At 48.3% G+C, this 23,749-nt stretch overlaps 1 protein-coding gene across 1 annotated transcript; it reads right to left on the bottom strand.

The window, feature by feature from the left end:
- Positions 1 to 19,995: 19,995 nt before the first annotated feature.
- Positions 19,996 to 22,061, bottom strand: tmem200ca (transmembrane protein 200C-a; the record flags this gene model as incomplete). Its single annotated transcript, XM_084453979.1, has 2 exons — positions 19,996 to 21,183; positions 21,609 to 22,061. 2 exons carry the CDS (start codon positions 22,059 to 22,061, stop codon positions 19,996 to 19,998), a joined length of 1,641 nt encoding a protein of 546 aa, XP_084310105.1.
- Positions 22,062 to 23,749: the final 1,688 nt, after the last annotated feature.

Raw genomic sequence — 23,749 nt, 5'->3', positions numbered from 1 at the left:
GTTCCTCAGGCTCCGGCTGCCGCCCCTGGCTGGAGACCGGGAGGACAGGTGGGACGCTCGGTCTTCCTCAGGATGGCTGACCGTCAGTCCAGCCTCCACGCGCTCCCCGCCCTGACACACACACACACAAACACACACACACACACACACACACACACACACAGAAGGGCATGTCAGTTAACAGCAGGCATGGATCGTTTCGATGTAACAAAACCAATAGCATTAGTGTCATATTAGTTTAGTATCGCAGCAGTCTTACTGTAAAGTGCTGTTCAACAGCATGAGGACTGTGAATGGCTTAGGTTGTGGTGGGCGTGTCTTACCTGGTCCTTCCTGACAGGTGTGCTGTGGGCGGCAGCAGGAGGGAAAGACTCCGCCTCCAGGGGCGGAGCTTCCTTCTGCTCTGCTGTAGCCTCTGAGCCTGGTTCTGTCGTCATGGTGATTCACCCTACGCACACACAGACACACACATAATAATTAGGTGCATTCTGGAAAATATTATCCTGCACACACACACATACACACACACACACACACACACGCCTCACTGTACCTAAATAGGGAGAGAGAGAAAGAGACACAGAGAGAGTGAGAAAGGGAGAGAGAGAATGAGAGAGAGAAGGAGAGAGAGAAAGTTAGAGACACAAAGAGAGAGAGAGAGAGAGAGAGAGAGAGAGAGAGAGAGAGAGGAAGATTCTGATTTTTGGTTGTGGTTTCTGGTTGTTACAGAACCTCAGACAGATGTGGAGCTAACAGGAAACCCAGAATGTGGAAGGGGGCGGATGGGGGGGGGGGACTCCCTCCATGCCTCCCTCCCCCACCTCACCACCTCCTGAAATCAAAAGAAACACACACACAGACACATATCATGTTGGAATAACAATATTCAGACTATGGCAGATTGGGCTGTCACTGCGCTATCCAGGCCGGGCCAGCAGATTGTGCGTGTGTGTGTGTGTGTGTAGCTGATATTCCAAACACACACACATATGGTTTGCTGTGACAGTCACAGTGACTGGTTATTACTGTAAGAACAAAGCTTCAGGCTCCAAAATCACAATCCACCCTACAACAACCTCCACGTGATTCACAACAACCTCCATGCGATCCACAAAGACCTCCACATGATCCACAAAGACCACCACATGATCCACAAAGACCTCCATGTGATCCACAAAGACCACCATGTGATCCACAAAGACCTCCATGTGATCCACAAAGACCTCCATGTGATCCACAAAGACCTCCACATGATCCACAAAGACCACCACATGATCCACAAAGACCTCCATGTGATCCACAAAGACCTCCACATGATCCACAAAGACCACCACATGATCCACAAAGACCTCTATGTGATCCACAACAACCTCCATGTGATCCACAAAGACCTCCACATGATCCACAAAGACCTTCATGTGACCCCAGAACCTCCATGTGACCCCAGAAACAAACACCTGCATGGTGAAGTGTGTTACAGCAGAGTGGAGTGTGTTACAAGATGGTGGAGGTGGAGTGTGTTGTAGGATGGTGGAGTGTGTTACAGGATGGTTGAGTGTGTTATACAGGATGGTGGAGTGTGTTACAGGATGGTTGAGCGTGTTATAGGATGGTGGAGTGTGTTACAGGATGGTTTAGTGTGTTACAGGATGGTGGAGTGTGTTACAGGATGGTGGAGTGTGTTACAGGATGGTTGAGCGTGTTACAGGATGGTGGAGTGTGTTACAGGATGGTTGAGCCTGTTACAGGATGGTGGAGTGTGTTACAGGATGGTGGAGTGTGTTACAGGATGGTGGCATGTGTTACAGGATGGTGGAGTGTGTTACAGGATGGTGGAGTGTGTTACAGGATGGTGGAGAGTGTTAAAGGATGGTGGCATGTGTTACAGGATGGTGGAGTGTGTTGCAGGATGGTGGAGTGTGTTACAGGATGGTGGAGTGTGTTACAGGATGGTGGAGTGTGTTACAGGATGGTGGAGTGTGTTACAGGATGGTGGAGAGTGTTACAGGATGGTGGCATGTGTTACAGGATGGTGGAGTGTGTTGCAGGATGGTGGAGTGTGTTACAGGATGGTGGAGTGTGTTACAGGATGGTGGAGTGTGTTACAGGATGGTGGAGTGTGTTACAGGATGGTGGAGAGTGTTACAGGATGGTGGCATGTGTTACAGGATGGTGGAGTGTGTTGCAGGATGGTGGAGTGTGTTACAGGATGGTGGAGTGTGTTACAGGATGATGGAGTGTGTTACAGGATGGTGGAGTGTGTTGCAGGATGGTAGATGGTGTTACAGGATGGTGGAGTGTGTTACAGGATGGTGGAGTGTGTTACATGATGGTGGAGTCTGTTACAGGATGGTGGAATGTGTTGCAGGATGGTGGAGTGTGTTGCAGGATGGTGGAGTGTGTTACAGGATGGTGGAGTGTGTTACAGGATGGTGGAGTGTGTTGCAGGATGGTGGAGTGTGTTACAGGATGGTGGAGTGTGTTACAGGATGGTGGAGTGTGTTGCAGGATGGTGGAGTGTGTTACAGGATGGTGGAGTGTGTTGAAGGATGGTAGAGTGTGTTCTCCACCCCTCCTCAGAGTTCCAATAAGGATACGAGAGACACTGAGGCAGAGTCCAGAGGAAATCTAAACTCATCTATGTGTGTGTGTGCGTATGTGACATTCCTCTGCCATCAAGGCTGTTCAATTTCAGTGTGTGTGCATGCATGCGTGCGTGTGTGTGTCTGATGGTAAGGCCTGGCCTGGACCACGCTCTCCTGTCTGCTGATTGGCTGCTGGTAAGTCCAGAAGCCCTCCACACCTGGACAGCTGTCTCTAACGTGTTGGTATATATAGTTCACAAATGGGCTGAGGAGCTAACACTAGCATAATGCTAACTAGTTCACGGCTTACTAGTTCACGGCAGAGGCTGTTGTCCCCCTCTGACTCCAAATTCATAGTGAGTTGAAAAACTACAATGGCAATATAACAAATTATGATTCTGATTCTGAGCCGCTGAGGAGCTAGCATGATGCTAACTAGCTCAGGAGCTGTCCGTGGTGCTGTATCGGAGTTAGGGTTGCAAATTGTAGGCACGTCCCTGAATCGATCATTGGTAATGTTAACGATCAATCAATCGATTAATTGTAGATAAAATACCAACATTTCCAAACAATCAAAAAAGCGTTTTTTTTCTTAATCAACACTTTATTATGGACGGACTTGGTTATTTTTTTCTGCGCTACAGCTACCTGTACAGCTGAGCTGTACAGATAGCTGGGCTGGACTGTAGCTGGGCTTCAGCTGGACTGTGTCAAAAGAGCTGCAGAGCTGCATGGTCAGCATAACACCAGGCACCATCCATTACAGTGACATAGCAGAGGTTCTCTCTCTCTCTCTCTCTCTCTCTCTCTCTCTCTCTCTCACACACACACACACACACACACACACACAGAACCCTTTTCACAACGAGGTAGCAGAGGGGGTTTGGAGAATCATTCTGTATCTCGTAAATACAGTACAGTGCGACAAATAAACAATTTCCTTGGTAGATGGCCCTGTTACCATAGGAACAGACAGCTGGGCGGGGCATCGGGAAGTCTCCTAATGACAACCCCAGCGCCGCTGTCGCCGACTGCGTCATCACGCTAATGAAGTACGTCGCCTCTTTGCTTCATGATCGCGCTGCGAGGTGACCAGTCCCAGAGCACCCAGCTAGACATTACCAGCAGAGCCCCCCCCAGCTGTCTGGGTTGCAGTGGTACTGAAGCACCTACACACACATTTGGAGGTACAGAAACAGCCCGTCCCATGGACCATCCAAACAGCATCTACACAGAGCATATCCAGCATACAGCAGCCTACACACACATGCAGCAGCCTACACACACATACAGCAGCCTACACACACACACATACAGCAGCCTACACACACACACACATACAGCAGCCTACACACACATACAGCAGCCTACACACACACACATACAGCAGCCTACACACACATACAGCAGCCTACACACACACATACAGCAGCCTACACACACATACAGCAGCCTACACACACACACATACAGCAGCCTACACACACATACAGCAGCCTACACACACACATACAGCAGCCTACACACACATACAGCAGCCTACACACACACACACACACACACACATACAGCCGCTTAAACATACAACAGCCTACACACACACATACAACAGCCCACACACACATAGAGCCGCTTAAACATACAACAGCCTACACACACACATACAGCCGCTTAAACATACAACAGCCTACACACACACATACAGCAGCCTACACACACATAGAGCAGCTTAAACATACATACAGCAGCCTACACACACACAGCAGCCTATACGGCAGCTTAAACATACAGCAGCCTACACACATTCATACAGCAGTTGATGGGACCAAGATGTGCTGTCAGGTTACATTAAGCCTTCTCTGCTGCTCCTCCTCCTGCTCCTCCTCCTGGGTTCAGTCTAATGATCTAGACATTACAGCCAGAACTTACACACATCCCAGGACCATCAATGTAATACTATCCCTGCGCTGAATAACGTCCGCAGGGCCGTCCCCACCAGAGCCTATTCCATCCAGCCATACTGTACATCTGTGTTGGTAACTCTCCCCAGTAATGTGACGTTGGCTGACAGGCCTGTTAAATCGGGTAAACGAGGGCAACTCGGCCGCAGAGCCAGGAGACTCTCCTCCTCGCGCGGCTCTGCCAGCCTTCGCTGGTAACCTACGGACAGTGAGGCCACACCCACCGCATTGCAGAAACACATCCCGAAAACCGAGACACGGGAACTTCGGTGTTGCAAATCATAATTGCATCTCTATCTACCGGTAGCAGGGTGGTGTAGATAATCGATAAATCACCGGTAACTAGCCGACAAGAGGCCACACAAATAGCGCAGACAGCGACAGATATAGCATCTACAGGGACAACTTTTTTTAGGCTATCCCGGTGCGCAATTATGAGACACTTTAACAGTCATGCGGGCTATGAGGGTTCCATTACACGGCTAGGCTATAATCCACAGGAAAGCAAAACGATACGCATTATCGAAAAATTCCTATCACACACACACACCGCGATTACAAACCTCCAATATTAGAAATAACAGTCCGTCTAGAGTGTAACGGAACACAGGTGCGGTGTTCAGATAGGGGATGCGCTCGCCTGTGAACGATGCGGCGTCTGCCCTTCAAGTCACGTCTCTCTGATGAAAAACACGATTAGGAAAGTCTTCTCACTCCTTGCGACATTAATGAGAACGGTTACCATATGCCGCGTAGCCTCTTGCTCGCCAGAAATCCGTATAAACGTTTTTACCAGGTATCCTGTATCCACCGATGAAGGTATAGTTTGGGCTGCAGTGCCTCGTTCTTGGCTGCTGACTCTGGTGTGCTCCCTATGTCATCACTCTTCAGTCTTGTGCCTGCTTAAGGCAAACTCGCGCAACCCGGGCAACACACGGCATTCTGGGAACGGAACGCGCTCGAATAACTAAACAGGAGTCACATCTGCCCCACCCCCCCATCACCCGCCCCCCCTCTCCCTATCTCTCTCTCTCTCACACACACACACACACACACCTGGTGCTAAGAATGTAACCTACTCTCTCCTGCTGACTGGCAAAGCAGCATGCTGCGAAACATTGGTGCCAATAACAGCAAGCCCTACGGCCAACCCAGCCAGGCTAACCTGACACCTGAAGAAAATCACACTTAACTTCTAGGTATCCCAAAGAAAGAGGATGTATGTGTGTGTGTGTGTGTGTGTGTGTGTGTGTGTGTGTGTGTGTGTGTGTGTGTGTGTGTGTGTGTGCGTACGTGCGTTCTGTCTCCACGCCAACGCCCCAGTGCATCTCTCCTCGCCTCCTCCCAGCCTTCCTCTCTGACTTCCCCCTCCCAGTCCCGCACAGTCTGTCTCTGTCTTGGCCGAGCAGCACAACACTGCATGTTGATGAACTCCAGCCCCCAGAGGGCCGAGCGCCTCCAGCAGGGCAGACGGCCTCTCAGGTGACAGCCGTGTCCGGCTGGACTAGGTCGACATGGACATGAAACGACAGCCAACATGACCCCCAACCCCCACAGTACACACACACACTCAAGATAAATCAATCAATAAAGAGTTTTAGTCTCTGGGCTTTCAAGACAGTCTAAACTACTTTCTAAAGGGTGTACCTGTTTTTAACTTCCCATTGTTATTTTTGCTTTACTGCTTGTTTTTAATTATTTTCTTTGTAGTGTATTCTGTTTTGTATTTGGCTCTATAGGTTCATGTAAATGTTGTCCTTGTGTAACAGACTTTGAACTGCTTGTTACAATAATAATACAAATAAACAGTCTTTGTCTGGCTGTATAAAAATGTGCAGAGGAGGCGTGATCTTGGGTCTGTCAGCAATCAGTATTTATTCTGTAACACACAGATGATCATAAATGTGGTCACACTCTCAGGCAGGGCGCACTGGCATCCACAACGTCAGCCCCTTCTCAGACTTTCGGCACATGAGAAATAATAAATATGTTAGCTACTAAATTAAACAGGCTACCTAACTAGTAGCAAGGTAGGCTACTTGTGATCGTATAGTTTATAATTTCCAAAGTACAAATTTCAGAGAATAAAAATAAAGTTATAAAAGCGCATAATATAAAATAGTACATGACAGATCCCGTTTTTTTAAGTGAACAATAATTAAGGAAAACATACCTGTAACACACAGATATAGGGTGATCATAAATGCGGTCACACTCTCAGACAGGGCGCACTGGCATCCACAACGTCAGCCTACAATACAATGGAGCAGTTAGCTAGCTAACTAGCAGCTAGCTAGGTGTTAACGGCTAACGTTAGCTAACGTTTGACATTTCACACATCTGTTATAACGCTAATTTACATATTTAACGCGATGTGAATAGCAGATATTATAAACAACATTCTTATTCATTTTGTTCAAATAAGTGAATGAATGAATTGCAAAATACACAATTTAAACCCTTTTTTGTTCACGGAGAACCCAGAACCCCAGTTTACCCCTTCTCAGACTTTCGGCACATGAGAAAGTTTCGAGGTGTGCAACGCCAATTATGGCCCCATCAACAACAAGTGCAACATCAATCACCACCCATCCAAGACAACAGTAAACAGTAATGGAACCAAAATTCATACAACATAGATTCTGTGAAGTTCACTAAGATTTATATTTACACTGTTACACTTGTACAGGGGTTAGTTGTAAGCCCCCCCCCCCCCTCTCCCTCTCCTCCTCTCTGCTCCTTCTCTGCTCTTCTCTCTTGCTGTGCCTCTCCTCCCTTCCTCTGCTCTCCTCCTTTCCACTCCTCCTCTCCTCTCCTCCTTTCCACTCCTCCTCTACTCTGCTCTCCTCCTTTCCACTCCTCCTCTCCTCTCCTCCTTTCCACTCCTCCTCTCCTCTGCTCTCCTCCTTTCCATTCCTCCTCTTCGCTCCTCCTCTCTTCTGTCCTCACGTGCAACATGTCATATATAGTAATTCAGCCTGCCATGTGGCCACACATCATCCAGAAGTCAGTTTTAGTCCTGGATTACAGCTAATCTGTGAGGCTGCATAAACCCTGTCCTTGGCCAACTGCTCAGTGGAAATCAAATGAGCCCGATCACCTATTGTGAGAGAGGGAAAGATAGAGAGAGACTACCAGAACCAGGACAGTACCTGAACTTCCTCCTTGGACAGAGGGCACATGATGTTGTGTGGTACTGATAGGAAATAACAGATAATGAACAATAACATCTCGCTGCTATGATGACTGACAGACATCTGCAGATTTCTAATCACCCTCTGGATAATCCACAATTTGTGTGTGTGTATGTGTGTGGCAGTGCTGCGAGAGATTAAATACCAGGCAAATAGGTCAAACCCTAAACTGCTGCTCTGTGCTGAAGACAGGCTGCTGCTGTAGATACTTACCATCACCGTTCACAGTCACCACATCCAGCAGGAACGTCCAGCAGCAGTAGGTGTATGTGTGTAAAAGAAGAGAGAAAGAGAGAAAGAGAGAGAGAGAGAGCGAGAGAGAGAGAGAGAGAGAGAGAGAGAGAGAGAGAGAGAGAGAGAGAGAGAGAAACAGTAATTCAAGTGCATTTGACTGCATCAGATTCATCGCAACATTAATCTTGCGCTCATCCCCAAAAGCACGGGGCAGCGAGGGGTTTGGCTGGTCGCGCGCCAGCGTTAGTGACAGTGGCACGCGCCTGAGGCGAGAAGCTAGGCCAGGCCATCTGTAGCCTCGCGACCAGCATCATCAGCATTCCTGTCCACCAATGGTCTGAAATCTATATCCGACATTCCGCCGCGGCTGGTGTTCAGTTGCAGATATGGACACCCCCACTACAGTAGCCTAGCCTATAGCCTATGTGAGAATGGAATGTTGGTTTCCAAAATAACACCGACACAGTCTGGGAACTGCGAGTGAATCCGTTCAGGATATGATCAGGTCTGGTGTGAAAAGTATCCTCGACTTAAAAAGCCAATAGAAAAACCTGACACAAGCACAGTCCACGTTAGATATGTGGGGTAGACTATCTGATTCTGAACGTTAAATAGTTTTACTAAATTAAATAAACACTAATCAAATGGCATGGATAGCATAGGCTATATCATATTTATTAATAAAAATTCAGGTCAAATTATGAATGAACTAGCCTACTGACGAGAAATAGTAAAAAGCCTTACCACGCCAGTCTAGGCTATATCGCGGTCAGTGCGATCAAAACGTAACGGACAGATGTTCCCCTCGTTCATGCGCGAGGTCCGTCCCGTTAGAAAAAGGGAAATGTTCCGTTAACGCGTTTATCTGTTTTAGTTCTCCACAGCTTCCGTCTCAAACCATGTAGGCTATCGTTATTTTGGTACGGTCTTAAAAGCGGAGAGTGTGATCCAGTTTAGGACATAAGGAGGAAAGCGTTGCACCGACTCGCGCTGTTCCTTCACAGAAAACGGTGTTACTACAACCGAACACAGCGCTCTACAGCAGGCTCGGCCTCCACACGCCGCCCTGTTGCGCCATCGTACCCTCCGCTCAAATTGGAGCCTTCATAGGCCAAGGCTGCTGTCAATCATACAGCCAGTACAGCTGTTCATAAGTATGTGTGTGTGTGTGTGTGTGTGTGTGTGTGTGTGTGTGTGTGTGTGTGTGTATGTGTGCGAGTGTTCCTACCTTGAACACCTTCAGCCATCTTCACCCAGACTCATGAATTATTGAGAGAAAATATTACAATTAAATTAGAATTGAAATTGGAATATTGACCCCCTATCTCTGACTGGTCTGCATGATACGATTATCGCTCTAACTGAACAATAATACAGTCTAGAGTGATTCCCATGACGAGGAGGGATATTTCTATGGTTTAAAGTGTCTGTGATCTTAATAAATCATTAACATAGCCTACTGTATCTTTATAAAAAAAAATGTGTGCGTGCATGAGCTGTCCACTGAGATAGGCTTTGCACCAAACTAAATTATTTTGGTTTAATCAATGAGTCCATCTCAACTCAACTCAAGTCAAACTTTATTTATGAAGCAAATTTAAAACGACTAAAATCGTCCAAAGTGCTCTACAGGTAAGTGAAAAATAAATTACAACAAAGACACAACCACACACGCAAACACAACAATACCCACAAATACAACAAAACACACTAGCCTGGGAGTCATGCTCAACTAGAATTGAAGGCCAGGGGAAAAAAGTGGGTCTTCAATAAAGATTTAAAAACATTGATGGTCTGGGCGGATCTGATGTGGAGGGGCCAGCTGTTCCAGAGCCTAAGGGCAGCCGCCGCAAAGGCTCGGTCACCTCTGGTCTTTAGCCTGGTCTTGGGCATGTCCTGTAGCAGCTGGTCAGCTGGCCTTAAGGCTCTGGCTGGAGTGTGGCGATGCAAGAGTTCAGCCAGGTAGAGGGGAGCCAGACCATTAAGAGCTTTAAAAGCAAAAAGCAGAAGCTTAAAATCAATGCGGAAGCGGACAGGGAGCCAATGGAGTGATGTAATGTGGTCACGTTTTTTTTGCCAGTGAGAAGGGGAGCGGCTGCGTTTTGGACAAGCTGCAGGCGTCTGAGTGAGGACTGGTCAATGCCCACATACAGGGAGTTGGGCAAGTCAAGACGCGAGGAAATAAAAGCATGAATTACTCTCTTGAGATCTTTTAGGGGAGAGATATGCCTTATTCTTGGCTAAAAGTCTTAGCTGGAAAAAGCTGGTTTTGACGACAGAGCTGACCTGTTTATCAATTTTAAAAACGCTATCAAACCAGGCGAGGTCCAGCCTGGCTTATGTGCGTGGCTGGCTTGTTTCTGTTCAGGACTGGTCAAACGGAAGCTAGTCACGCCACTGAAATAGCTGTGAATTGAAATGACATGAAATAATGTCTGATAAATTAAGATAGGTCTTGTCGTCTGGACACATCATTTCCAATGCTTCCAATTCTAATCCAGCACAATAAGAGCGGGATAGCCAGTTAGCTCATGAGCTCACAACAACTAGCAGCAGCTTCCGTAACATTAATGGTAGCGGTCAGTGGCTAAAGCAGTTACACTGATGATTCCTGTAATGTTAGCTATTTTGCTGCAATTGGTTCAACTTCTGTTTCTGGACAAAGGTAAGGGATAAAAAGATTGGAGGATGAAAGTGTGGAGGTGTGGGGTATAGTCCCATAAAGTCATCCCCACCGGGGCCTTGAACCCCCGTCTCCCGGGTGGGAGTCCTATGCTCTCACCACTACTCTACTTGTGCAGCAGAGATCGGTGGGTTGGTTTTGGTGTCCTTCTTCCAGTTCCTAGTGTGGGTTGGAGTTAGAATAAGGGTTGGGTTGGGACAGGATCCGATCTATAAGGAAAGGGGTAAAGGTTGGAGTGAAAGGATGAACATGTGGAGGTTTGGGGTATAGTCCCATAAAGTCCTCCCCACTGGGGCCTTCAACCCCCGTCTCCCGGGTGAGAGTCCTATGATTTCACCGCTACTCTACTTGTGCAGTGGAGATCGGCAGGTTGATTTTGATGTCCTTCTTTATTTTGGTGTGCTGGAACTACTGCCTCTTGTGGTGCCAACAGAGACATGCAGGTCAACATTGACCAGAGGGAGGGAGGGAGGGAGTGATAACCGGACAAACGCTATTCTAGGTCTAACCCGACGGAGGGAGGGAGTGACAACAGGGCATTTGCTATCTTTGGTGCGTCGCCACGCGCAAAAACACTCAGAGGTTATTGACGGAGGAGCGGATGTTGGCGCTTAGAGGGCCCAGGATATCAGCAGGGAAGGCTTGTCCAAAAAAGACGATCTCGGTCTTGCTCTCATTGAGGTTGAGGAAGTTTAAGCCCATCCAGGATTTGATGTTTCTCAGGCAGTCGAGCAATGGCTGCATCACATTCTTATTTTTGGCTTTAAGAGGCAGGTAAATCTGTACATCATCAGCAAAACAGTGGAAAGAAATATTATGTTTGGCAAAAATAGATCCTAAGGGCAGCATGTACGGTAGAAAGAGGACGGGGCCCAGAATGGAGCCTTGGGAAACCCCGCAGGTAAGAGGGGCCGCAGCAGAGGAGAATTCACTTAATTGTACTGAGAAGCTCCGATCTGTCAGGTAGGACTGGAACCAGTTGAAGGCGGAACCAGCGATACCTACACTGTTCGAGCCGTGATAACAGGGTCCTGTGGTCCACAGTGTCGAAGGCAGCTGTCAAGTCTAGGAGCACCAGAACAGCAGGACTGCCTGAATCAGCGGCTATGAGTAAATCATTAAAAACTCTCAGAATGATTGTTTCAGTGCTGTGTCTTTGTTTGAAGCCGGACTGAAACTTCTTGTGGATGCCATGTTCTGCTAAAAAAAAGACTGCAGTTGGACATAAACTACTCGCTCCAGGACCTTGGACAGAAAAGGTAGCTGAGATATAGACCTAAAATTAGACAGGATAGAGGGGTCGAATATTTTTCTTTTTTATTAAGGGCGTGTGTGTGTGTGTGTGCGTGTGCGTGTGCATGTGTGCGTGTGTGTGTGTAATGTGTTCAGTAGCCTACACAGTCATAACCTAGAGCAGTCTATTGCTTAGTCATGCTGCTACCAGCAGGGATTGAACCCAACTAGACAAACTTCTATCCCCATGTGGATTAGAAGGACGCCTGTGGTGCCCACTGCTCCCGCTCTCAGAGGACCTGCTGTCCGCTGCGGTGTGATACCGCCACCCCGTGGCTGAAATAAGAAGTAGGCCTATATCTTCTGCGCTTTCACACATTGTTTCGTTTCGTTCGAGCTACCGACAAGCGCACCAGAGTGCACTCACAGCTGTAACGTTCAGGAAACGGGGGCATCCTAGAATGGCACAAAACGTTTGCGATGTATCAGATGAGTTTGTGGGCGTGATGCTCTCTAGATGCCAATAATGCTGTCACAATATTATCTACTGGGCAAGCTAGTTGCGCAGTAGTCTGATAATTCATATCTAACTAGCAAAGCCTATCTACCTTGCTAACACCAACATTTAGACCCAGTGATTTGTAGCAGATGAAATTAGCTTTGCAGTTCTGTTAAGTTAGCTATGATAACGCAGGTTGTGCTACCTAGATTACATTCTCAAACTTAGTTTGGGAACTGCCCGCATACTTTCAAAAATTAGGAGGCATCCAAGATACAAAAATTGGGTTTTAATGCATAGTGGAAAAAGTGCAAAATGACAAAGTGAAAAGAAAATAACTTTTCGACCGTTCAGTCCATCATCAGCCCTAGTAGGCTACCAGCTGCGTGCTGTTGGCTATAAAGGGTCAATCAGCCACTGGCAGGAACCAATAGGATTAGCCCATAAGCCCCATTAGATAAAGCTTGCAGATAAGTTTACATATGTAGTCTATATATTCAACCACAGAACCCAAAACAAATCCCATAATTTACAATGGTCATCAAGAAGAGATTTTTGTGTATACATCAAAAGGATGTGAAACGCAGGTAATATAGATGACAAAATGGGAGTCTACGCTCAATTGCGGAGAAACCTACTGCTCCTGCAGGGATGGAATAGTTATAGACGAAAGCCCTGAGGAGAGAGCGAGAGAGAGACAGACAGACAGATAAGAAGAAGCATGAGAGAACCAGTTCTTCATTGAACCCATCTGGATGTAGGCCTAGGTGTCTTTACATAGAAAATCCAAATACATTCAGACTGAAGGAGTCTCCAATCAACATCACCACCCCATCCTCGGTCAGCGCTTTCATTCGATACAACAGATCTCTAAAACACACAGAGGGGGTGATGTTGATCGGAGACTCCTTCAGTCTGAATGTAAATGGATTTTCTATATGAAGACACAGACACAGATGAGCTCAATGAAGAATTGTCTCTCTCATGCTTCCTATAACTTGTTCTCTCTTTCTCTCTCTCTCCAATCAGCCAGAATCAAAGAGCGCAGACTTTTCCTGCTATTTCAAACTTAATTTGGCCAATGAAGTTAGCCTAATTTGAGAATCTTCCATCTGCACTGATTTTCAGTGTGAAAGCAGACAACATATTGACATCCCGCTCCAAAATGAGTGTTAGTATTGGGCGCCATGCAGTGAGCTTGAGCCAGAGCCTTGCATCACGGGAGGCGGGAGATTGGATGCCAAACAGAAGAAAGTCTGTAGGTACACAGCCCAGCGAAAGAAGTCTGTAAGTAGCTACACTATTCATGATAGAAAACATCCAACAGGGTGTGAGAGATGCCAAGAGCCAGAGACGGTGGAGCATGTGGTGATCAGATGTGGGAAATACACCATAGAGAGAGGGGAAATGATGGAGGGAATGAGGAGCAAAGATATATTACTGAAGGGGCCTGCCGGGCCCAGGGGCCCAAGCGCCCAGGGGCCCATCTTTCATAACCCGTCTATGATGAGGAGTGCACGACTGACAGAAGACACGCTGTACTGGAATGAGGAGGGAGTGGAAGAGGCATGAGATGCTCGATTAGCTTCCTGACAACAACTGGATTGATGGCGAGAATCTGAATTGAAGGACTGAAGGCTGTAGGAGCAATATAGCCCCAACAGATGGCGGTAACGTGACAGTATGGATGCAAACTGCCATAAAACGCCAAAGAAGAAGGTCCGTAAGCACACAGCTGTCAAAAGGAACCTTCGAAAAGTCAAGGAGCCGAGGGTAGAATATGAAGCTACTCATGCTACGTGTTTTTCAGATTTCATAAACTGCCTAGTATGCATAGTTCTCTTCATGTTCATAGATAAATAAAATAGACATAGATTAACTATTAAACTAATTCATAACTAATTTGTGCAGCATGCCAAGCAAATGTCTCAGTTTCGACCATTGGTGTGGGCACTGATACCATCAGCGCTGTGCCACACCTCTCAACACCCCTTGAAGCGTCCGGGCAATGTGACACGCCACCCTCCAAGCGACCACGTTGAGAATATAACATGCATGATTGGCTCCCAATACATGATTGGCTCCCAACCCTAGGCTAATAACTTATTGGTCAAGGGTTATGGAGGCTCCCAACTTGGTGTGTGTGTGTTGCTGGAGACCTACGGCGTCCGGGGGAGGAGCCAACTCCATGGGAGAGTTAGCATGCATTTCAAATGTCATTACATTATATCATAATAAAGTAATTTGTAGACGCTTTTATCTGGGGGGTGAGAGCGCAGTAGTTTTCCTGTGGAGGTGTAATTTCTAAGTGTAATGCACAGTTTTGCAGTGCTCTAATTTAGGCTACTGTAATTTTATTTATTTATCTATTTATTTATTTTGTACATAAAATGCCACTGCTCAAGGGCCCTTCTGGTGCCTAGAAACCTCCCATCAGGGCATGCTTTGAAAGCGCACCTCCAAAAAATGTGCGTGTGTGGTGTGGATTTTGAGGTTTTTACTGGAGTCCACTCACTGCTAGGTGGCGGTCTTTTCCTTAGCAAAAAACATCTTCATCTTGAACTTTAACAAGACAGGATGACAGAATCCAAGGGTGCAGCCCTTCATTTTAGGTGTGGGTGGGCACAGAAAAATGCGGAACTAGAAGTTGTAGTTCTGAGCAGGAAGGACCAAATCTCTACAGTTGACGTCAAACGCGTCATTTGACATCATTTCTAGAGTTTTTTTTTTTTGAAAGTGAGAAAAATAGCCTCAGAAAACACTGAGGGAAGGAAAATCCAATTCATTGTAAAATACTGAACATTTGGGAATGATACAAGGCTTAATGCTAATTTGTGAAGGGCCCCTTTAAGTCTATATCTTCATCCATATATTCACACCCGAAGCATTGGGAGTCCCTCAGTCCCTCACTATCAGGCTAGTGAGTGGTGCTCCACTCAAAGTGGCCTGGAAGTGGTCCCGGTCCGAAGTGTCACAACACGGGCCATTGTGGACAATCTAGACAGCTTGTGCGTAAGGTGGGGTCTGCCCCATTCTATTCTGACTAAGCTATTGATTATACTACTTATCACACACACTTACAGTATACACAGACCCGCACACACATGCACACACACACACACAAACACACACACACACACACACACACACACACACACACATGCATGCACACACACACACACACACACACACACACACACTCACAAAATACATACATACTGTACGTGGCCTAAAGTGTCTGTGATTTTAATAATCTCTTTGTAATCTCACACACGCGTTACATACAGTAGGCTACAATTATAAGAAATGTGTGTGTGTGTGTTCGTGTGTCTGTGTGTGAGCTGTTCTGAGATGTATTGTATGTAAATTACTTGGGCTCAATCAATGAGTCCATTAAAGTGATGCAGTGCATGCATAAATCCTATTGTTGTGTGTGTGTGTGTGTGTGTGTGTGTGTGTGGTGTATAATGTGGTCTGTACAGTCATTACTGTCCCTGAGGGCCTAGCTTTCACCTTCACCACAGACAATGGGCCATAGTTAACCTCTGCCGAGTTCACCTCCTACAACAAGGGAATCAAACACATTTGCACAGCCTACAACCCACAAGCTGAAGCTGAAGAATGGCCTCAGAGGTCCGTCGGCCTCAGCAGTGCAACAAAATGGCCTCCTTGTGGTCTGACCCAAAGGAAGTCAGTCGATAGCTGTGATACCAGCACCTTCAGGCTGAGCAATGGATCTCACTGGTACATCAGCCGGGGCGGCTGTAGCTCAGTTGGGGGGCGGCTGTAGCTCAGTTGGTAGGGTGGGTCGTTCAATGATCGAAGGGTCAGTGGTTCGAATCCCAGCTCTGACTGTACACATGTCGAAGTGTCCTTGAGCAAGACACTTAACCCCAAATTGCTCCCAATGAGCAGGTTAGCACCTTGCATGGCAGCTACCACCATTGGTGTGTGAATGTGTGTGTGAATGGGTGAATGATAGGCCATTGTAAAGCGCTTTGAGTGCCGCTAAGGTGGAAAAGCTCTATATAAGTTTACCATTTATCAGCCGTCTCAGAAAAGTCCCTGCCCCTCACAGAACACAAATGCCTACTACTCTCTCAAGGGCCAGTAGGACAACAGGGACATATCCCCCAGTGACACTACCTGATAGACCTCCTCCACCACTACCGCCCGAACCTGAGCCTCTGTGGGCTGACCCAGGGCCAGAGGCCCCAAGCGGTGGCTTTTCACACATAGACTTTAGGGTTAATGGATTGTTTCCTTAGTGGCCTAGGAGTGGGATTATATAATCCCACTGTTTTTTACTGGCCCCGGTGTTATCTTGCCTTCTTTGTGAACCTTGGTGTTGTACAGTATAATCCCAGTTTTGTTATGTTTTGTTCTTCGCACAGGAGAAAGGTAGGCTGTCCATGGGTTTACTGCCCATCACAGGAGAAAGGTAGGCTGTCCATGGGTTTACTGCCCATCACAGGAGAAAGGTAGGCTTCCATGGGTTTACTGCCCATCGCATGTTCTTCCTGTTAATACACTAGGTTCATTCAGATTCCGACTTTATTCCTCAAATGTATATGGTACAGTGTATATAATGTACAGTGAAATGTTACTGCCGGTTCCGTGATGTGCTCTAAAAAAAAAAAAAAAAAAGGTCAGGAGTGGGTGCCACCCCATGTTGTTATTAGATATTTAATCACATGTACAGTACTGCTCATCCATGATTATGAACCATTGCATATCGACGTGTAACTTTCTCGTTATTTTTTCTTGTCTTATGTTGCATGTGACTTCTACAGTACTTCTGTAATCTGCGTCTCTGTTTTTACTGTAAGATTGAAGTACTGTAAATGAGGGAAACCTCAGTGCCTTTCGAGTGAACATTAAGGTTTGAAATGAAATGAAAAATTTAGTTTTTGCTTAGTCAGGTCAGAACTTTTTTTTTTTATTGCTTTCTTTTCTTTGGCAGCGTTCACGGTTACTTTGTTCCCCATGGAGTTGTTGTGTATAAATAAATATTTTATTACATCTATTTTTGTTTCCTGGTCACTGTTGTCACGCTCCCACTGCATCACCCTCAGCATGCCTTGTTAAAGGTCCCTTCTCCCTCCCCTAGACCGAGGCGAACATGAGGGTCGTAACACACTTTCACACTTATATACACACACATACAGTACATACACACACACACACGCACACACACACACAGTAGGTAACATTTTCAAAGCTTACAGTGTTTGTCTTGCAGACAGTGGCGTCATCACCCAGGGCTCTCTGGATTGGGAAAGGGCAGGGGAGGAGCTGTGTGCTGCTCCGTCTGTGTTCGCTTTGCACGTTCATCTTGACAAAGGGAGGGAGGGAAGGGAAGGGAGGGGCACAGGTGCCACGTGCGTGTGTGTGTGTGTGTGGGGGGGGGGGCTGGCAAAATTACAATGCATTTTGGGGCATTATTATATTATTATTACACGCTTTTAATTTAGAATTGATTGATGTCACCATGGGCCACGTACAGTACACTGTAAACAAAACAACGACAACAACAACAACAAAAACTTTTAAAAGGGCACTTGCCTAGTCCAGAGGGCAAAGGGCAAGTGCTCTAGCACCACCTACTCTGTGCGCGTCCCTGCTTAGAGATTGCTTTACCCTTAGTGGATTATATTTCATACTGTATGCTCGATCGTGTGTTTGCACAGCATCCCTACATACATACATACATACATACATACATACATACACACATACATACATACATACATACATACATACACACATACATACATACATACATACATATACATACATACATACATACAGCACACTGACAGGAGGTAGGTCCATATGTTTATTAGAATGACTGAGTCACAGGACGACAGTATAAACTGGGATCTGATTGGACATTTGTTATCAGTTACAGTAAATACAGTGAGACCTGGGTCAAGTACTATATCAAAGTCCTCTCAAGAACTTGCTGTGGTTGATTTGGCTTGCCTGGTTCAATGCACACAATTAAATATTCTCAGGGCATAACCCACCCGCTGGACACGCCAGGCAGACCGAATGAAGCGTCCAGTATGATTTGACCCGGGTCTGGAAAGGGTAAGAGCTGGATGAGACAGATGGATTCGACAGTCACCAACTACAGATATAGTAGATCACTGGCCGGCAAGGTTACTGTGCTGGGCTGAGAGCAGCTGTCAGGTGCAGGTGTGGAGCAGCTGGGCTGTGTACTGTATACAGTATGGAGCGGCTGGGCTGTGTATTGTATATGGAGCAGTTGCCACAACATGGCCTTTTCTATTTTCTATCGGTTAACATTGTCACATTGTCTTATCGCACAATAGCTCAAGTAGTTGGTAACTACAGTGATATACCAAGCCGGGCTTCGCCAGCCTGATCACGTGAGCTCACATTCCATCAGTCTGGTCATCCAACCGTTCAACATTCCGTTGCTCTGATTGGTTGTAGGTCTATCCAAATGCATCCAGAGGCATTTTGGTCTGACCGTTGATAATGCCCCGTGGAAATCGAAAATAAATGCAGGATTTCCAGACCCTTCTCATATTTGCGAATTGGGTCTGGCGATGTCAGGCTGATTTATACCCGCCTCTGCAGAACTTTATCACTTTCCAGGTGACCATATACAGTTTAGGTCTCTGCTAGTGAGCTGGGAACAGCGCTGGTCAGTAAAGTTCCATTAATGTCAGGCAAATGCTATGGTGAATATAGAGACTAAGAAGCAAGACATCCTTAAGAAACTACATACAAGTTCAACAACGTACAAATATCAATCCGAGATTTAGACATGGAGTCGACACATACGCAGATGTGTGTTGTCTAACGGAGAAAATCGAGAACGTATTGCTATGTTTTAACAGGGTACGGTCGGGCCGACAGACAGACAGAGACGTGATTGGCTGTCGACACACCGACCCGGGTGTGGGGCGGAGCAAACCACGTTGCCATGGTAGTAGGTGGCCTTGTCTGGTCTGTCGTTGATGCCTTCACAGGCACATCTGCTCAGGATGCTAGTCACTCGTCCGGTATCATCAATGAGACTCGGATGACTTATGTATATATCTTATGTTCCCTAATTGAATTTCCTCCCAGGGTTAAATTCTCTAAGTTCTCTCTGATGCTGGTCCTGAAACTCCAACCAGACATGCATCTCCAGGCCTAGCTGACCAGGTGTACATCTAGAGGTGTAGATGACCAGGTGTGTATCCCCAAGACCAGGTGTGTCTCCAGGTCTAGCTGATCAGGGGTGTGGCCAGGTGTGTCTCTTCAGGTCTAGCTGACCAGGTGTCACGTCTGTGACCAGGTATAGAGCAGGTGTGTGACCTGGTGCGTATCTCCAGGTGTAGATGACCAGGTATGTGACTAGGTGTGTATCTCCAGGTGTAGATGACCAGGTATGTGACTAGGTGTGTATCTCCAGGTGTAGATGAGGTGTATGTCTCTAGTCTCAGACAGACAATCCTCCCTAATGCTTAAGTCTGCCCATCAAGTACCAGGCTCCTCCCTCCACATTACAGGCCCCTCCTCCTTATGGCACAAGCCCCTCCCCTCCACTTCCTCTCATCCTCTCATTTATGTTCCAAGCCACTCCCCTTCATGTTCCAGGCCCCTCCTTCTCCTGTCCCAGGTCCCCCGCTCCCTCCTCTGGCTGGTCAAGTACTGAGTCTGTCTGAGAGATCATCCTCAGCTTCTCCTTGTTGGAGTACTTCCTCCGGCCCACGCCCTCTACAGCCTCACTCCCTACCTCCTGGCTCTCTTCCTCCTCATTGGCCGCTACTGAACCCTGACCTCTATCCAGGGTCTCCTCCGAAGTCGCCTGACTGAAGGTCGCCATCTCTGTGGACTCAAATGACTCCCCGCCCAGGTCTCCCAGTTTGATGTATCCTGCGCTGATGGAGCAGTCTATCCGCGGGCAGCTCAGCTTCCTGGACCGCTCCACTGCGCGGCTGGCGGGGGGGGAGGCTTTGAGGGAGAGGTGGGAGGCCGTAAGTCTGGGGGTGCGGCTAGGGGAGGTGGGGAGGAGCTGGGCCTGCGAGCCCTGCGGCGCCCCCTGGAGGCTGCAGCTGCTCCTGGACTCTTCCATCCAGTCCCGCGTGCTCAGCGTCTGCACTCGGCCCCGCACCTTGCCCCCCCCGCCGCCGCCGTTTCCCTGGCCCGCCCCGCTGCCCCGACGGCCCCGACTGCCCGCCTCGGCCCTGGCCGACGGCCGGCGCTGGTGCTGACGGCCCGAGCGGCGGAAGGAGTGGGTCAGCGGCAACGTGAAGGAGTGGACGGAGGGGGAGGAGGAGGAGGCCACCGTGGTCCCGCCCTCCCAGCGGAGAGGGCTGGAGCAGGACGCGGGGGAGAGGGGGGGCCGGCTCGGGGTCTGGCCGTGCTCCCGGCAGATGCTGTAAACGGTGTCCGCGGGGGGGGGCTTCCCCACACCCGTCCCCCCCGGCCTGGCCAGCGACGACAGCTTGGACGACCCCTGACACTCGCTCCCCTCCGCCGACGCCCGCCCTTCCCTCCGATCGCCGCCCCCGGACGGCCACGAGGTCCTAGCCAACAAGGCGGCAGCGTAGGCGGCGCTGGGCTTGCCCTCCACACCTTTCGATTGGACGTAGTTGATGAAGCCGTTGAGGGGCGAGCGGTCTTTGGAGCGCAGGCTGTGGATGTCGATCACCGTGGAGTAAATGTCTCGCAGGTTGATTATTTTGGTCTTCTTGTCCCGGTTCTCGTGCAGAACGGCGTTGGCACAGATGAAGAGGAAGATTCCAATTCCCATGATGAGAGGACCCAGCACCTGCCAATGGACACACACAGCTTACACACACAGCACTGTAACATACAATACAGAACACTGCTCCTGTTAACCGATCATACACCTGGTAGAGATCACACTCTCAGTACTGTGAACTACACCTGGTAAAAATCACACACTCTGTACTGTAAACTACACCTGGTAAAGATCACACACTCTGTACTGTAAACTACACCTGGTAAAGATCACACACTCTGTACTGTAAACTACACCTGGTAAAGATCACACACTCTGTACTGTAAACTACACCTGGTAGAGATAACGCTGTACTGTACTGTAAAGTTTAAACTACACCTGTAAAAGATAACACACTCAGTACTATAAACAACACCTAGAAAGATCACACTGGAAAACGACACCTAACACAGTCTGTAGTGTGAACCACACCTGTACACCCTCCTCCTCACCTTCAGCCTGTCGGAGTAAAGGTGCTGGTCCAGGAAGTCCTCCAGGAAACTACGGGGCAGCGGGTCTAAGCCGGTACTGTTAGTCCCGTCAGAGCCGTTCCCCAGCTCCCTGCCCCATGCTGCCCCATGGGCTGCTGGGTAGTGTAGGCCGTCGGCCTCGGTGGCTGCCGGGTAGTGTAGGCTGTCGGCCCTAGGAGATTCCGGGTAGAGCGGGCTGTCTCGGGGCCAGTAGCCCAAGACAGCCATGGCCACGCCCACCAGCAGGATGGCCACGCCCACGGCGGCGACCAGCCCGGAGATGGAGCAGAGCTGGAGATTTCCTCGCACCACCACCACCTCGCTCCTCCTCTTCCTCTTGGCCTTCCTCTTCCTCCGGTTCTCCGCCCGCGTCTTGGCGTGGAGAGAGTCCTGCCGACGCGCATTGATGCGCAGCAGGCCGCCCGTGGCAATCATCGTCACCACCACCACTGGCCACAGCCAATCAGCTGCTAGGTAGTCTATACCATGGATGTATTAATGGTCTATACTCACTGGAAGGGGGGTGGGGTAGAAAGACAGAGAAGAAGGAAGGAGGAGAGATGAAGACTGATTAGTTGCCAAAATGTACAGTAAATCCTGTATGACTATGTTTTCTCATGCAAGGATCTCCTGAGTTCTTCTATTATATTGCTGAGGAGGAGGAGCAGAGAGGAGAGGAGAGGGGGGAGAGGGGGAGAAGAGAGGAGAGGGGGAGAAGCAGAGAGGATGAGAGAGGAGAGGGGGAGAAGCAGTCGGGAGAGGGAGAGAAGCAGAGGAGGAGAGAAGAGGAGAGGGGTAGAGAAGCAGAGAGGAGGAGAGAGGAGAGGGGGGAAGCAGAGGGGGAGAGAGGAGAGGGAGGAAAGAAGAGAGAGAAGCAGAGAGGAGGAGAGGGAGAGAAGCAGAGAGGGGGAGAGAAGCAGAGAGGAGGAGAGAGGAGAGGGTGGGAAGCAGAGAGGAGGAGAGGGGGGGAAGCAGAGGGGGAGAGAGGAGAGGGAGGAAAGAAGAGAGAGAAGCAGAGAGGAGGAGAGGGAGAGAAGCAGAGAGGAGGAGAGAAGAGGAGAGGGGAAGAGAAGCAGAGAGGAGGAGAGAGGAGAGAAGAAGGGTGGAGTGGATGAGTGGAGATTGAAGCAGAGAGGGGGAGAGAGACAGACACAGTGACCTCAGGCACTGTTCACTTGATGTCATTTCCTTATGTGTAGGAGGCATGAGATATCTGCTTGCGTAGCACACTCTCTCTCTCTCTCTCTCTCTCTCTCTCTCGCTCTAAGGCTGCACCAAATGACAGTACATACGTACAGTAGAGGATGTGTCTTCTCTGTGCTCCAAGATGAAGAGGGATGAAAAGGCTTTCAACGCCTACCCTTTCTCTCAACCACACAGATTATGCACGTATGCACACACGCACACACACACACACACACACACACACAATGCATGCAAGCATCTACCCACCCCCCACACACACGCCACAGATCACATGATCTCTACCTACAATGGCTAGATCCGCCAAACACATTCTGTTAACACTCCCTGAAGCTAACTCATCCCTGGTCCTTTCCTCTTCTCCTAACTCATCTCTGGTTCTCTCCTCTTCCCCTAACTCATCCCTGGTCCTCTCCTCTTCTCCTGAAGCTTACTCATCCCTGGTCTTCTCATTCTACTGCTCCCAGTATCTGGGGCCAGCTGCAAACAACACTACAGCTGCAAACTACACGACATGATCTGGACAGTTCTGTACTAGTCCAGTGTCTATCATGCACATTTTTGCTGAGAGTTGTAGCTGGTATTACTGTAGGACCAATACCAACCAGTCACGGGAAGCCCAAACACACTGGCGCTCTTGGACAAACGATATAGGCAAGCACTTTTTGGCACAACGGTCAAAGTTTGGTATAATTTCGTTTGTCGTCTGTCACCGGGTTGTTGTCGATGTAGTGCTGGTCTCTGTGCCGTGTCCTTACTGTGGTCTCTATAGGGCGGCTGCTGGATGTCGTCTGTATCTGTCCGTCAGTCATGGCGGTATTAGGCCTCCTTCATGTGTATGTGCTTGTGGACGGATGTGCTTGCGGTTGCTGTTTGTAATGACTGTAATGTAATGTACGTGTGTAGTGTAACATGTGCAC

Source organism: Borostomias antarcticus (assembly GCF_949987555.1).
Source record: "Borostomias antarcticus genome assembly, chromosome: 2".
Taxonomy (NCBI): Eukaryota; Metazoa; Chordata; class Actinopteri; order Stomiiformes; family Stomiidae; genus Borostomias; species Borostomias antarcticus.
Note: the sequence above shows the minus strand (reverse complement) of the source record. Positions and strands in the feature narration are given on the sequence as shown.